General features: G+C 32.2%; 2 protein-coding genes across 2 annotated transcripts; one reads left to right on the top strand and one right to left on the bottom strand.

The window, feature by feature from the left end:
* The first annotated feature begins 2,155 nt into the window (after positions 1-2,155).
* LOC124530173 (rap1 GTPase-GDP dissociation stimulator 1-A) lies at positions 2,156-9,326 on the top strand. The gene is made up of 7 exons (XM_047104177.1): positions 2,156-2,320; positions 2,408-3,166; positions 3,593-3,760; positions 3,983-4,165; positions 4,605-4,901; positions 5,317-5,477; positions 6,438-9,326. The coding sequence occupies exons 1-7, from the start codon at positions 2,314-2,316 to the stop codon at positions 6,840-6,842; spliced, it is 1,980 nt and encodes a 659-aa protein (XP_046960133.1). The 5' UTR covers positions 2,156-2,313; the 3' UTR covers positions 6,843-9,326.
* Positions 9,327-12,830: 3,504 nt separating this feature from the next.
* On the bottom strand, positions 12,831-16,690 carry LOC124530174 (E3 SUMO-protein ligase NSE2-like). The gene is made up of 5 exons (XM_047104178.1): positions 16,308-16,690; positions 15,686-15,830; positions 15,258-15,307; positions 14,702-14,822; positions 12,831-13,229 (listed from the first exon to the last, which is right to left on the bottom strand). Exons 1-5 carry the CDS (start codon positions 16,497-16,499, stop codon positions 13,111-13,113), a joined length of 627 nt encoding a protein of 208 aa, XP_046960134.1. The 5' UTR covers positions 16,500-16,690; the 3' UTR covers positions 12,831-13,110.
* Between the last annotated feature and the right edge of the window lie 840 nt (positions 16,691-17,530).

The following is a 17,530-nucleotide window of genomic DNA, read 5'->3' on the forward strand; positions in this document are numbered from 1 at the left end:
TTTCAAGGTTTATGAATAGTCATAACTGCAAGATTAATGACGCGCGACCTGTAGTACGGCTTACAGCATGTAGTGATTTATATTTGTATTATTAATTATTGAAAGTAATAAAGATGGTAGGTACATTTAAACACTAACATTATATTATATATCATATATACCAAATATAAACCATGTTTCCTCATTAATTACTTGGAAAAATATTATTTATATCGGGTTTGAAAATTGTCATTTATCATCAAACATGAGTTGAATTTTGAATACAAGCCCATGAAAATTCTGTTGGATTAAGGCCTAGGCCGATTAAATTGGCACACGATTAACAACTAAGCCATCTCGGTTCTTGGTCATTAATACGTTAATTAAAAAGGCTATGTTTTTGTTTACCTATTCAAATTATATTTTAATCAACTTAAAAGGCTCTCATATTGTTTAAAATGCGGGATGTGATTTAAAAAAAAGATCTACAATATTCTTTTATTCTTTTGGTAGCTTTTTGGACCAAGAACAACGTGACCACTTTAATATAAGTATTTTTCTAGCGTGTATCGAATATCGATATTCTTTTTAGAAAAGATCATAATTGACAACGTCGCAAAAAATGCCTTTTCTTAAGCTGTCAAACTGTCCCAGTTGGTTCGAAAAAACCACCGGTGAAAATGGATTTTCCATTGTATTCGCGCAAGCACGAAAATGCCTTAATGATGTTGTTTTTATAATTAATTTGAGATGACTTTATTCGCCATTACCTAAAATGCTTTATTTAATAATTAAAATAACTAAGTGAAATCGGAAATCGGAAATCATAATTTGAACAGCAAAAGTCAAACATCAGTATTACCAATAAATGAAATTCAATTACTAAGGTTTTTAACTTTTTTTTTTTTTTTCATGGCATAGGTGGCAAACGAGCAGGAGGCTCACCTGATGGAAAGTGACTACCACCGCCCATGGACATCTGCAACACCAGGGGGCTTGCAGGTGCGTTGCCGGCCTTTAAGAAAGGAGTACGCTCTTTTCTTGAAGGTTCCCATGTCGTATCGGTTCGGAAAAACCGCCGGCGAAAGCTGGTTCCACAAAGTAGTTGTGCGAGGCAGAAAATGTCTGAGAAATCGCGCTGTTGTGGATTTTCGGACATCAAGGTGGTGCGGGTGAAACTTAGAATTTTGGCGAGATGTCCGAAGGTGAAATTCAGCAGCCGGGATTAATCCGAATAATTCCTCGGAACATTCCCCGTGAAAAATTCGGTAGAAGATGCAGAGTGATCCAACATCTCTACGCAACGCCAAAGGATCAAGGAGATCAGAAAGGGCTTGATCGTCGATAACTCGGGCCGCTCTACGTTGAATGCGGTCAAATGGAAGGAGCTGGTACTGGGGAGCACCCGCCCAGAGGTGAGAGCAGTACTCCATGTGAGGCCGAATTTGGGCCTTGTAAAGTTTTAGGCGATGGGCCGACGTGAAATACTGTCTCGCCTTGCTGAGCACACCCAGCTTTTTTGAAGCCAATTTGGCTTTGCCTTCCAATTGACCGCGGAACTGAACGAGGCTCGAAATATCAACGCCAAGTATTCCGATACTACCTGTAGCGGCTATCGGAATGTTCTCAAATTGTGGAGATACGACAAATGGTGTTTTTTTAGCGGTTAACGCGCAAACTTGCGTCTTTTTGGGGTTGAAATGGACTAGATTTAGTCGGCCCCAATTCGAGACTTCGTTTAACGAAGATTCGATTTCAGACACAAGTTTGTTCCGGTTCTCTTCGACGTTTTCCCGAGAAATATTAGCGCGGCCGGTGTATAAGGTGTCAACGGTACTGTCGTCTGCATAGCAATGAATGTATTAAAACATGATCTAGTATTTAATATTTAAAAAAGATTATTTTGTTATCTTTAGGTTTTATTAATACACTGGTAACTTTTGGTAGATAACAAGGTTTATTGTTGTGTTACCGTCACGCTCACTAACAATTAATTTAGTTTAAATTTTCTGATTCAATGTTTCTATCTGCTTAGATATAATTATGAAACTACTATTTAATTTAAAAAAAATATAAATGAAATGAAATTAAAAATTTCAAAATGTAATAACAAAACGTATGGCAATACATAATTTGACATTGACCGTGACATATTTAATCACAATTTGACATCGATTTGTCTATCTGTCAATTAATTTTCACTGCTTGTAAAATTTGGTTTAACTCTAATTTAAATTATGTAAAAATACTTTTGCAGTGCCTATTTTAAGAGAGACTCATAATACATACTCGTAGTAATAATTTTTCGTAAATTTAGCTCTAATTAAATTCAACATGGACGGTAAATGTATTCACAATTTAATTACTTACATTGAATAAAACATTAATACATGATCCTAATTTTAAATATTATTTTTACGAATCGCAGGATCTTCAGCAAAGAAATCTTCTTCTTTTGAGAAATTGGTAATACAAAACATAGAAAATGTAAGTGATTTGAAAACAAAACTCAACGAAATAATTTCAGAAGGCAAAAATTATGAATACGATGTTTCGTCATGTCTTAAGGCCTTATTAAAAAGTAGTGACCAAGTAATAGTATTGCTGACTGTACAGGCAATATCAGAACTAGCGAAATGCCCAACAAAAAGAGAAACATATGCTGTAAAAGATGTTATTGAAGCTATTTTGCTAATGTTAAATAAGGAGGTAACTATAGAACGTATAGATTTAATAAAACAGTGCTGTAGAGCGCTGGGTAATTTGTGCTGTGATTGTGACACAACTAGAAAAATATTAATTGAAAGCAATGGTATTGCAACTCTTTACAACATCATGGAAATCAGCATAACTCAAACAAATATGCCATTGAATGAAATAAAATTGCTTACATGTAAAACATTGTTAAACTTCGTTATTGGTGGACAAGAATACTCAGAATCATTAGTGAAAGGAGGTTTAATAGAATGTGTAAAAAAAATATTGTCTATGGAATTTAAGAAGGAACAAATGGAAGATGATCTTGTATCTACAGTTTTATTAATATTAAGTGTGATTAATGACAATGATCCTGAATTTCTGTATGATTCAAATGTAAATACTGCTGTGTTGAACATATTGAAGGAAACCACTAATATTGAAGTTTCCGAGTTGTGTTTAGAGCACTTACATACACAAGCTGAACATGGTAAATAAAACTATTTATATCTAAAATAAATATACATTATACACTAAATAATGCATATGCTATAGTTTTTAATATTATTTGAAAATAGAACTTTTTTCACTCAAAAGACTGGCAGATTGGTTATGCTGTGAGATTATTTCTTCTTAATAGTCATGAGCTTGTATAAAATTAAAAATAATTTAAAATTGTACGACATGAGGTTACCCTCCCAAATAAATTTTTTTTTTTAAATTCGTGACAAACATAAAAAAAACCATTGATAACCCCTTTTTTATGTTGGCTGAGATCAAATAAACTATGTGAACCCTGTGTGATTAATTATTCCTTATTATTCAATACTCATCTATTATTTTTAGTCACAAAAATTTTTACTAATTATGTTCTAATATTCTACTTTCAATTAATAACTAATAATAATAATTTCAGATACAGTGAAAACTCTTCTTGCTAATGAAGGGGGTGTCAACTTGGTATGCCTACGTCTTGAGCAACTTGTGCAAAGGCTTGACTCTGGCGAGTTAAGTGCTGATGACAATGAAGTTGATACAGTTATGAAACAAGCTTGTGACCTTATTATTATTGTACTGACTGGAGGTAAGTGTTATAGGTTTTACTTTAATAAAATAATACTGTTTTCAACTGATAAGTTCACAAGATTTGATTGGATGATACTTTGATGATCCTTTATTTATTGACGTCAGATTTCTGATAATCTGATTAATGTCGTATTAGGAATTTTACTTTAATCTAAATTTTTATTGGTCAATTACCAAATTGAAAAAGTTGGGAATGGCTATAAAATTCCTTTACTTTCAGATGAAGCTATGAACATCCTCTATAACAATGGAGAAGGTGAAGTGTACTTGACTATGGTAAGGTGGTTGGATTCTAAAAACTACCAGCTCCTTACCACAGCTGTGCTTGCCATCGGTAACTTTGCTAGACGGGATGACTACTGTACACAGATGATGGATGACAAAATCTTCGACAAGTTGCTTGGTAATTTTTATTTTATCAGTGCAGGCTAGTTAATAATAAACTAGTCAAGACTACTAGACTAGTCAAATATATGCATCATAAAACTTAACCCAGATTATGTACTGGTATATGCTAGCTGCCCATTATAGCTTTGTTGTGGCGTATTTTATTTATTTCCTAATCCCAGCAACACAAAAAAGCTTCAATCTAAAATACATACAATAAAATTCACTAATCAGTTTAACTGATCAGTTTTTAAGTTAGGAGTTCAGTCACATACACAAGTACAGAAGATTTATGTGCATATCTAAAGATGTCTTCCATGTTTGTTGTAAGCAGAGAAGAACTATGGGCAGGGGTGACCACCGGCCTATTTGCCTATCCAATAAACCATTCCATAAAAATTATACAGTGCTCAGAGGCTCCAAGTATTTGACAAGAATGTAAATGTATGTTCCAGATATTTTCGAATTGTACCACGGCTACAGCGTGCGCTCGCAGGCGGAGAGTGCGGAGGGCGCGGAGGGCGCGGAGAGCGCGGAGAGCGCGGAGAGCTCGGTGGACGCGAACACGGCGTGCCGCCTACAGCACGCGGCGCTGTCCGCCATGCGCAACCTCAGCGTGGCGCCGCGCAACAAGCGGGTCGCCGCCCGCACGCGCGCCGCCGCCGTGCTCGTGGCCGCGCTGCCCGCCGTGCGCGACCACCACGTAGCCTACAAGCTACTGGCCGCCATTCGCATGCTCGTTGATGGACAAGGTGATTCATACGTACTCTACTGGTATCGAATTTTACAGCGTCAAATAGCGCAGAGGTTTAAGGTTTACTCCTCGATTTAAAAGTCGAAGGTACAATCAAGAGTCTGTGTAATGTCGTACCCTCTCCTAAGACAAGCTTTAAGCTTCATTGGAGGAGTAAATAGAAATTTTAGTAATTTCTTATAGCGGGGAATTGCTGAGAAACAGCTTCGTCAAACGGTCATTAAGATTAATTGATGTTTTGTATGATACATTAATTAATTATTAATATAATTTGTCACTTAGTAAAATACGGAGGCCTTTCTTATCCCGTGTTTAATTTGAAGATGATGTCTAGTTATTTTAAATACAATTTTTTGAGAGAAAAAGCTTTTAAAAAATCATGTAGTTTTAAGCAACTAAGTGCGCATGTGCAGAGAGCGTGGCGCGAGTGTTGGCGGGGAGCGCTTCGGCGCTGCGGGCGGCGGCGCGCTGGGGGGCGGACGCGCACGCGGGCGCGGGGGGGGAGGCGCCGCGCCTTCTGGCGTGGCTCGTGCGCCTTCTGCCGCGAGACGACGCGCTCGCGGGCGTCGTGCAGGTACGACAATGGTTTTAATGCATTAAGGTGTATGACGCACGTCTATGACAGCTATACTACTATAGTCTGTTCGCGTTAAGAATGCAGTGAGTTGTCATTGTTTACCGGCCTGACTCCGCCCCCTTTGACCAATCAAATATTTTCAAATTACAAAGTCAAGTTCACATTCAATTAATTATTAACTGATATTTTTATTTTTATAATTTAAATTTTGTTTATTTATATATTTATATTTAATTTATTCAAACTGTGCACGTAATAATAAATGTAACCTATAGCTACTAGATGACGTTATGTCAAAATATGTAAATTTCTAAATCGCGATGGCAAGATTCGCAAACGATTGTATATACCTAGTGTTAAGAATTTTGTTGAATATTCACCCCGATTCGATTTTTACTGTAATGTGTATTTTTTAAATTCATTATACTTAGTCTTTAAAACAAATATAATTTGTTGGAATTTTAACACAAATATGCATACACCTTCACCCTGCTGTTAAAAAAGATTTGATTGGTCAAAGGGGGCGGAGTCAGGCCGGTAAACAATGACAACTCACTGCATTCTTAACGCGAACAGACTATAGTTATAACGGATTTGAATCGCGTATATTAATTATTTTTGACATCCCGACGTTTCGAGCACTTTACAGCGTTCGTGGCGTGAACAATTGAGAAATCGTTGGCGGTAGTTGTAAATAATATTTCTTTTGTTCTTCAAATAGACAAATGTCACCTTAGTCTACCCGTGACCACGAACGCTGTAAATTGCTTGAAACGTCGGAATGTCAAAAATAATTAATATACGCGATTCAAATACGTTATAACTAGTTTTATTCCAATGTCGAAAATTTAAGACAACATTACAGCTATGCTATTTCATCAAATACTTGACGTAAAAATAGTATGGAATTTACATTTATTGCTAAAATGTAAATGACCTGTTATTATCTTTTTTCAGGCTGAAGGCTGTATCTCAAGTTTGGTAAATATGCTCGTAGCGTCTCACTCTGTAATGCAAAACGAGGCAATCCTAGCTCTCACCCTACTCGCTATACACACGCTCCGAAACACGCCGGAGACTGTCGACATAGAGAAGAGTTTTGTGACGCAGTTGATAAGTTCGGAAATAGGTAAGCACGTTTCGGTACTAATGGAGACGAATTGCGCTAAAATGCCGGTAGAGGTCGCTGAGAACCTCGTTGCCTTCCTCGATATCACGTCGAAGAACAACACCATCGTATCCGATTACAAGGATGCCAAAGTTCACGAATCATTGAAAAAACTCGTTGAATCTAGAAAAGATTTTAGCGACGCACTTAAGTCGTGTATTGATAATATTAACACTGTTATATCTGATGAATAGGGAATCTGGTTTTAAGGTAATATTAGAGTTATAAACTCTAATGGTGATAATGGTCTAATGCTTTTCAAAATTGTTGAATTCTTATCTTAAATGCAAAACTTTAAACTGTTTTCTAAAATTCTAGAGCTTCGAAAGACACATTCTGAAATAGTTGCATGTCTTTTTATGGGCTTTATGAATAGTTTTAAAACTACTCCGGTTATGAAATGTTTCCTATAAACTTCAATTTCTTAGTATTACTAGTTTTATAGTAATATTAATTTTTCGGATATTTAACCGGGATTTATTATAACATTATTGTACTTACAATTTTTAGTACATTCGGAAGACATACTTTAAATTTAATATTTAGCTATTTGGAAATTAGGCAAAACTTGGCATGCTTGTTTATTTATATAAAAAATAAGAATAAAAAAATAAAAAGGACCTTTACTTAAGTGCCAATAACATCTGTACAAAAATCTGTACAAAAATCGCATAGAATACAAACATTAAGTATTCATTTTTACATATAATATTACTAAAAGAACAAGTTCATGACGGCATCTGGTGATTACACCTAAGCTCTAAGTGTTCTGAAAATTACTTGAGCTCGCACAGTGGCTGAAATTTTATCAGCATCAAAAATTTAAGAAAATCATACATAAATGAATTTCTATATTTGAAAAACTTTATCTCTTATTTACTGTTTTTGTGTAGTTAACAATAAATCATATCAATGGCTACCAAACACAAGAATGTGAGATGGGAACTTATTTGTCTTTGCCTATTTTAAAACATAGCTTTTTTATGTTGTCTATGCTTGACCATACAATGTAATGGTATTGTAATAGCTGACAACACTTATTAAATATATTGTTTTATATTTACACAATATATTGTTGTGTATTTGGCCTAGTGGTCCATTTAAACATACCAAAACCGGTGTTATATCTGCATTTATATATGAATATTAATTCTGGTGGATTTTTATTTAGAACTTTATTAAGTTAAAGTGCCATAGTATTAATCGCTTTTATATTAATTTAGACCTATTTTTTATCTAGTCACTTTTAATGATAGTTTTTTTTTTTTAATTTCTATTTGCTTCGATATTATTTTTTGGAGGTATTCTTTATTTAAATATTTAATTATATATTTGGAACATTATATTACGATTTTAAATATCAATTGTAGAATTAACACAATCTGCAAGAAACATTTTTGACATGTCTTATATATATTTGCACATGTATGAGTAATATATATTTTTATACCTATGTGTATAATTTTATAATACATTTATTAGTAACATCCCCACAAACAGTTTTTTGTTTTAATATATCAGTACAAAATAATTATATACATATAACTCTTCTAGAGCGCTTTACTAATCTGTAACTAATCTTGATACTTGTATTTTCATGGGAATCTATATAGAGGCGAAAATTACTTTGGTATCAAATAATTTTCAATTATGTAGTAGTTTTTAGCTTGATTCGATTATAATGTTTTAAAAGTACCTAAACTTGAAGTATGATTTGATAGTTTCAAAGTAATTTTCATCTCTGTTTAAAGATTTATTCGCTAGTAACATTTATATATAATTATTGTAATAATATATTTCTCCTCTTTAATAGGTTGATAGTATTTAATATAATTGTTGCATTTAGTATTTATCTTTCTATTTATAAATCTACATTCCAAAGCTTTGCTTTCTTCATTATAGGATTATATATAATGTGTACGTATTTATATAGTTAGTTGAGACTGAGTAATGTAATTTAATTCAAATTTATTACCTTAAAATGTATGCAAGTTTAACTCATCGGATATGGTGTAACATTATGACTTTTAATATAAAAAATATATAGTATCACAGTAATGTCTTAATGTCCCAAGTCTCTTTTCTCATGCGTTTATTCAAATACCAAAAACGTTGTATCTAAACGAATACAAAAAATTATTCCAAATTCAAAAAAATTAGGAATACCGGTATTTATATAATGACAGATGATTCCTAAAACAGTAGTAGTATTTTGCAGTAACTATTCTAGTAACATACCTACATCTGTGCTTGCAATAACCTAATTAAAACTAGAGCTAGTAGTCGAATTTAATGTGGCATTTATTTTAATAAGCTTAAAATAAATATTCTATGTTTTAAGTACACATTACAAGTACAGCTTACATTATTATTTATTATTAAAAAAATGAATGAATTACATCACTCGGTCAAAAGTTAATTAAAATAAATAAAATATGAAGTGTAATGTTTTTTATATTTAAATAAAAATAAAGCCTTTACTATTCATGGAATTGATATAAAAATTGTATAAGGTAAATAATGTTATTGAATTGTTAAAATTTCATTCAAACTTCGATGTGCTTTTCAATACTGAAGAATTTAAGCGATGACATTTTATTTCTAGACACATTATACTTCAATATTCGATATCATCATTATTATATCGATATCTAGACTTATAATTAATAAAAAGCTTATTGGGAAATAAATACTAAGCAAAGCAATGTTAACAAAATATTTTATAGATATGTATGTATTTGCAATCGTATATCGCCGTTTCTCTATCAAAATCTTTTCGCATACAGGTCGTAATAAAAGAATTATGGTAATAATAATTATCAAGTATTTGGTCACTAGTTAGTATAGTTGTCAAATTAAAACGACCATGGCAACTTTCTGAGTGGAGCCAATACAGGCTTCGAAGTTATAGTATCGTACATTAATGTACAACATTTATTTATCAATATTACTAAAAAATGGTGTAGTCGTTCATCTTACAATGTATTTTCATTCGGAATACGTTTCATGAATTATAAAAAAAAAATATAACTAAAAATGCTTTACGAAATAGAAATACGGCGATATTTTTATTGAATTTCAATAATATCATTCAATTTTATTCCATGTAATTAATATTTGTTTTTTTTTTTTTTTTTTGTTAAGCATAAAAGTATTATTTTAATAAATGAGTGTATATTATATGTCTAGAGAAAGAACGTCATTAATTCTAAGCAGGTTATATATTTATATTTTAATTAACTTTATTCAAGATTCAATTTCTTAATTAAGTTCTATCGTTTTGTCGTACTTTTTAATAAAAACTTGGTACACGGGCGTAGCAATCTTTCATTTGTCATATTTTCTTAGACAAATAATCGAATACTACAAAATATTTTATCGCTTTTATCCTTTGCATTTTTTTATTGACCGATGATTTATAAGATTTATTTTTTACTTTTATATTTTTTTGAAAGCTACGCCATTAATGTACCAACACTCGTGTTACAAATAAACAGCAATATGACGTAATACTCTAAGTACAACACAGTTATTATAAGTATTATAATTAATATACGTAAAATGTAAGCTTTTCTTCTGTCATTCTTAATTCTATATAGCTTTATACGTCTTAATGTGAATTTGTATATTGATCCAAGTTAACGATATGTATTCTGTTTTCAAAATACTTAGGTATGATATACCTTTGCATCACCTTAATTTAAAAAAAATGTTTAAATATCTTAAGATGCCTAGTATTAATTGGGAATTCTTATTTTCTTACAATGATTATGATTGATAATAATTTAATAAAAATCTACTCAAAATTAATTTAATTAAATTATGATTTTGAATTGATTTCATTATTCAATAACACAAATTCATGTTTCGACGTAAGAAATGTAATCCTAAGAATCCGATAGTGCACTTATCAATAGTTTGAAGCTATATCCAAATATTTAGAACATAGTTCTAGTGGTATATATGCGATTTTGTGAATGAATGCAGTATGTTCATCAAAGTTTACTATTTTAAGTTAGTAAAAATGCTTCTCAGTTCAGTTTTGAACATGAAGCTGACTTTACTCGTAAGATCATAACGGGTTAGAATGGTTTTTTAATGATATTTTCTATCAAATTTCGATATAAATTCACCAATAGTGTGTTTACAGTTTCGAAAATTCTTAATTATTTGTCACAGTATAGTAGGACATAACTTAGATGTAGCATCGGCAAAATTCTATTCTATGCCGAATTTTCAATATTTAGTTCTTATGTGAATATGATCTTTACACAAACGTAATAACTTCGTCGATTTACATGCACAGCAAGTCTCTGGTTGAACTGACGCGAGAATCTATAGCGACACGCATAGCGTCGAATGGCGCGATAGCTATATCTATTCGTTGTGTAAATCGGCAGTAATGGGTTTCATTGCATTTTCCGATGCTACATCTAAGTTATGTCGTACATCATTCCTTATTTACCGTTGTAATTTTGAATTAAGAATGGTTTATTACTTAAATGTTCTCATATATTAATTTGTATGAGAACTAATACCGTTAAATTCAAGCACAAAATCGCACAAACACACGTTAGTCGTAGGACTAGTTTGATGTTTACGAATTGTATAATTATAAAATTCGCTTGTAAATCCAATGTTTGTGATTATAATATAAAGAAACACGATTATTCTCGTTAACGCACATTATTAAGTACGGACCAAATATTGTTAAATTTTTTGGGAAAGCTATGTAAATGATATTTCAGCTTCGTAAGTTGTTGTTAAATTCAATGAAGTTGAATCATTTATGTATTTTAACGGTTGCGATGTGACTTTGAAGTTATGTATCGCAACATCGATGTATAAAAATCGATTTGTTGATAAAGTATCGAGTGAACTAATCATTATTTATGTTCAAACGTCTATTATCGATTTTATGTTGTCGGTGTAGTATTTATTTATTTCAGAAGAATTTATACAAAAATAATAAAAATACAAACAACTCTTAACAGTGAAAATTTTTAATGAAAATAGTTACGTTAAAGCGTTATGTTATCGATGATAATTATTAATACTTGTTTTACTAATTGAAAGTAGACTTTATTGTATAAATTCTTATGAAAGTACTTTTTGTTTAGTTTCTTTTATTTATTTATCTTTAAATTACCTTCCCTTTATATAATGCATAAAATTTTGGCGAAAAAAATAAAATTGAATGTCATGACATATTATTAAATTGTTTATCTTATTCAAATACCACGAAGTTACTAAGTGATCAAGATTTATCAAAATTGTTTATAAATTTGGGCACTTAAATCGTAATACCAATTTTTAGGGCACATTATTTCTATATGATTATTTAGATTCTTAAATCGTAACTGTGCAGTTTTGTGCGTTGTTAATAGATTCCAGCTTAAATAAAATTATAGTGTAAAATAAATGACTTTTCATTTACACGACCCTTACTTACTGCCCTATTTACTTTACCTATTGTATTTATCTACCTTAATTTACCTACGAATTAATATTATATATGAAAATTAATTATTATGATTATGATATATGTAGGAAAATTTGTAATCCTTGTCACGGCACCAAATTATTTATATTGTTGGAATAAACATGCAACATCTGCGTCAAGTCACATAACTTCCCAATTAAAAAAAAAACGGCGGGAGATTCGTGGCTGACACACAGGGTTGCCAATGTGTGGGGAATTCCCCAAATTGCGGGGAATCGTAAGTCGATCGGGGATTAGTGTGGGGAAAATGAGGGGAATTTATACTTATGCGTTTTATATCAAAACGATCAGTAATTGATTGTTTATCCGTCTTTTAGTTAGTACAAAAATTGAATTGTAGTCGATTATTAGTTAGCATAGTAACAAAAACACACAATATACAGACATTAACCACGACTAGTCTGATTCAACAAAAAAAAAAGGTCATCAGTAACCATGAGTAGTCTGATTTTACGAAATTTACCTCGAAAATTGGATTTTATTGTTAGGAAATGAAAAACAAACATACAATAACATAATTTTATTCCTTTATTTCTGTGTGGGGAATTTGTGTGGAGTTGGGACATTTCTTTTCCCCAATTTGGGGAATGTCGCTAAGATTTTTAGGGAATTAGATAAATAGGTATCGGCAACCCTGCTGACACATTGAGATGGCGAATATAATTATTACGGTGTAATGTGATTATTGATGGTTTTTTATGTTCTAGACTAATGTTTTTATTTTATGGTAGATTGATTGTAATTTTAGATTACAGATAATTGTTTTAGAGGTTAACCTACTTCCTACTTCTGGTTCTAAAAATTTGTATTATATTGTGACAATAAAAAAAATCCAACCATATACCCTATACTACCTATTAAATATACTATTTAAAATATATTTTTTTGCAGGTACAATAGATAAGCAGAAACGCATAATAAATAAACAAGTTCATAATAGTATTATATTGATTATAAATCTAGTATTCTTGGCTGTGCGCTGCATCCATTTGTTCTTGTGACTTCCGAAACTTCCCATATTCTTCGTCCGGTTTGAGATTTTTGCTTTGTAAAGGTTGCTGGCTAACACAACCCACGACTGAAAAATGGAAATGTTTGAATTACAAAATAATTAATTATTGACAATAATCAGCTATCCGTTGTATGGAGATACAAAAGTCCACAGATTTTTTATTCAACTAACAATCCCTGAATAGATCTACCTTCAAAAACATTTTTACTTTTAATTTAACGTTTTTAAAATACAAAAATGATTTTCTTACAATGTTATGGCTGTTCTTGACTTCATTAGAATTTGAATAAATAAATAAATGTCAGAACGAACTCAGCATATTCTGTAAGGAAGTTTGCTCAAAACTTGTGTAAAACCAGCCATCGCAACTTTACGCCACTGAACCGACATATCATTTTAGAATTGTTCCTACTAATGGGTTTATTTTCAGCGCCATTTTTACTTGGAGGATTCTCCTAGTTATACGAATTCTGAACTACTTTTGGAGTTGTTGTTGATGGTATTTGGAGCCTTTTTTGTCTCGCAGAAAAAACACATTACGCGTTACTCCCCTAGGGTATGTGGAGCTCGCCGGTGCACAAGACGCTGAGTGCCGGCACAGGGCCGCCGTAAGCGGGTGGGTGGCAAATTGAGCTTTTACCTTTATTTTTTGTTACTTTAATTTACAACATCCACGGGCTCACAGTTGCCCGTGGTTGTTGTAATGATGGCCTTTTGTATTTTACATTTATACATTTTGGCGTTTTATATTTTATATTTTTACTTATCATCAGCAGATCTTCGCTGGACTTCAAGCTCGTCGTCGTCCTGTTTAGGGGATGAACTTTGATAATACGAGTTGCCTTCCTATCTCATGCCTTGGGGCATACCTCCAGGATCGGGTGATCCTTTGGGAGGGAGCTTATCCGGCACGTGATGGAAAGTGGGGGGGTGTGTGGGACTCCCCGTTTTCCTGGACGCCGAGTGCGCCCAGGTCCACCGGGTTTACCCACTAAAAAACCAGCGATACCCTCACCGTCTCTCGGCGGGCGCCACGGGATCGCTTACGCATGCTACCGTGGCACCCTGACGATCATCTCTCATCAATGTAACGTAACGTAGGAGGACCGAAAACACCTTGCCTGCGTGCGCTCTATGTCATTGTATGGTGCATCCATTTGAATGAACTCCCTCAATGCTAGTAACAAGGCTCTCATCTTACGGAACTATGGGAACAGTGCTGGTGACTCGCTTCGCCCAAGAAGACCGGGAGAAGGAGTCTTCGCTATGGACGTCTTTTCCTCCCGACATAAGTGTACCGGGGTTAGGGGTCTCTGTACTCTGAGAACTCCCTAGGAAGTGGAGCCTCGCAGAGGTGAGCCCGTAGGCTTACCTCTGCGAGGCTCCGTTTGTGACAAACGATCTCGTGACATCCCCTAAGCAAGAATGATAGAGGCATAAGATTGCCACACCACTAACAGAGCAGTAATATGTGGCAGTATCAGCTAAAAAAGTTATTGGCTGCTTTTTTTAAAATTTTTACTTATGGAATTGTTTACCTGGACACTTGGCGCCGCTTTTCTGTTTCATATAACTGTGTATAACATCACGTTCGTAGACATGATTACAAATAATGTTCCGTACTGGATTCTCTATTGGCTTCAATGTTATTGGATCAGTCTGTAACGTAACAGATGGTGCCATTAAAGTACAAGTCTTGAACTTTATCTTGAAATGCCCATATAGGCATTTTATAAAGTGCACATATGTGCAATATTATAATTGAAATATAATATAAGCCTAAGTAAATTGAATATTAGGGAGTTTTTAAATTTAAATAATTAAAATCCCTAGTTTTGGTAAACAATAAGAAACAATGAACACATGACAGTTGTTTTATAAAACATATAACCCTGTTGGTTTTTAAAAATTCTCGGTATTAATTATGTTAATCCATCACCTTTTTAGTGAACAAACACAGATATCATTAAAATATTTGTCTTATTTATATATAAAGAATATATTAATTAATAATGATTAATGACTCAGAAGATGAAGACTCAATGGAAGAATGCAATATACATTTAGTTGTGTTTTATATAAAATGATACTTACATGTCTCTCTTCAGCTTCAGTTATAGCCAAATCAGATTCATCGAAATTTTCTAAAAAAAAACATGTTTATAATATTTGTCAAATAACAAGGGACAATATTTTAGGGTCACCAACATCTTATATTGTTTTGATCATAGATCGCACATACATACTACACAATACACATTTCATTGTGTTTATATTTGTATATTGTATCATTAAATAAGATGATTGCCATATTAAAAATGGCAACAAACATATACCACATAGATTTTTGCTTTTAGGTTATTTACAACAAACTCTAAAATTTAAACATGCAATTGCATTAAATATAGTTCTGAACCTTTCTCATATCCAAATTTAAGTGTTAGAATATGTGATAAGTGGTTGGAAATTTATAAAACATCAATTAGAGTCAATTACCAAACAAATATAAATAAAACTCTTACGTGTAACAATTCGACTATTTCTCTCGATTCTATGTTCAAGTTCATTTATAAGAGGATGAGTACTAATATCATTAGTTTGAGTAATTCGCCTCAACTGTTCTATAACAATATCATCTAGCTTGTCGAGATTTGTTGCATTACTTTCCTGAGAACATAGGAATAATAATTATACAGCTTATGAAATAGTAAAGAACTCAGTAAAATATTTATTAATAATAAACACAAAGGGAAAGATAACAGCATAAATATTATTATATGTTCTGATAAGGTGCTGTAACATGTTACAAAAATGTGTGGTGAATAATAAAGTTTAACTATCTAACAGATTCTAATTCTTTGAACAATAAATAATAAAATACATAACATTTGAACCATCGAAGGCAAAGTCCCGATTTGTTTAAAATTAAATTCCACAACATTATTATAAATAAATACAAATATACAATGATAAGGATAAATTTAAGGATGAGAATTTACTGAAATTCATTCTTAATAAAAATGAAAAAGGCTTAGGCAGGCCAATGCCTTATCTTGGTGAATTTATTTTCACTGTTTATTGAAACAGTAAAAATCTTTTTAATCCTAAATAAAAATCCTACAATATACAATTTTAATTACGTACTTTAACTTCCTTCAAAATTAATGCTTCTGCATTTTGTTGCGCTTCTGAAAAACAATAGCTTTCTAAGTACTTTTTAAGCTTATTTAGTTCAGCATCTTTTCCAATATCTACATATTTCGATACGTTATCAGCACACTGCAATAAACTATCGATGCATTGCTTTCGTAATTCTGTAATGTCAGCTTCAGCCATAGTTTATTGTATTATTTATACTTTAAAATTGCAATCAATTCGCAAACTTCTGTTCTGTTTATTTATTTATTGTCTGAAGTATGAAGTCTGAACTGAAGTTTGCCTGAACCAAAATATTGTGACCATAGATTATACAGCCTTCTTGATACTACCAATGTTACGTATACGGTATACCATAATATATACCCACAAGAAATTTAAAATCTGTGCCTTTTTGGCACAAATAAAGGCAACAAAAAAAATTAAATAACATTTTAAAAATAATAAACTAATTAATATCTGACTCTATACTGACAATAACTTTATAATAAAAAATAAAATTAACAATAATTATTTAATTAAAATAACCAAAAAAAGGTACATCCGAGTCTCTGGGACTATATTCTACTATTCATTTAAAATAATGGACATTATTATGTATTGTTATTATAGGACAAAACAAAAATAATAAAGGTTTATTATCTCTATATGTCCAACACTATTATGAGTGTTGGGAGTTAGAAAGGAGTAAAATTTAAAATTTATGAAATTTCTTCCAATACTTCTAAACGCTATCGACGAAGGATGAATACTTAGGTTAAATTGAAATCCAAATGATTTCAATAAATACACTAAGCAGTCCCGTTCGAGAGGGTTTGTGTGAGTGAAACTTTGTATTTCAACTTCGTTTTACTTTATTTATCCAATTACAAAATTATTATACATTATATTGTTATAAGAAATATTTCAACTTAATGCAAAAAAAAATTTTTAATTATATAATAATCGTGCTTAGTTTGTGAGACCGAAAGCATAAGCTTTGAATGATTGCCTGGTTGAATAGCCAACCAGGATCCCAGTCATGGATGGAAAAGAGCTTCATCTACTAGACCCAGCGGCGGCCTTACCCATTGCGAGGCTCAGGGCGATAGGTCTTTGCGACGCCCTTTGTCCTACGAAAAAGTACCTACCTATGTGATGCGAAAGTTGGTCTGGTTGTATGATAGGTATTCGTTATGTTTGCTAAGAAATTCTAAAGTTGTAAAAATAAA

Source organism: Vanessa cardui, chromosome 6 (assembly GCF_905220365.1).
Source record: "Vanessa cardui chromosome 6, ilVanCard2.1, whole genome shotgun sequence".
NCBI lineage: Eukaryota > Metazoa > Arthropoda > Insecta > Lepidoptera > Nymphalidae > Vanessa > Vanessa cardui.

What these genes read in the sequence shown, in the direction of transcription:
- LOC124530173 (XM_047104177.1), top strand. An exon ending in AATCTTCGACAAGTTGCTTG is followed by an intron (nt 4,166 to 4,604) that starts GTAATTTTTATT and finishes TGTATGTTCCAG; the next exon opens with ATATTTTCGAATTGTACCAC. An exon ending in CGCTCGCGGGCGTCGTGCAG is followed by an intron (nt 5,478 to 6,437) that starts GTACGACAATGG and finishes ATCTTTTTTCAG; the next exon opens with GCTGAAGGCTGTATCTCAAG.
- LOC124530174 (XM_047104178.1), bottom strand. Translation starts at nt 16,499, where the DNA reads ATGGCTGAAGCTGACATTACAGAATTACGAAAGCAATGCATCGATAGT. An exon ending in TAATTTTGAAGGAAGTTAAA is followed by an intron (nt 15,831 to 16,307) that starts GTACGTAATTAA and finishes CTATGTTCTCAG; the next exon opens with GAAAGTAATGCAACAAATCT. An exon ending in AAATAGTCGAATTGTTACAC is followed by an intron (nt 15,308 to 15,685) that starts GTAAGAGTTTTA and finishes GTTTTTTTTTAG; the next exon opens with AAAATTTCGATGAATCTGAT.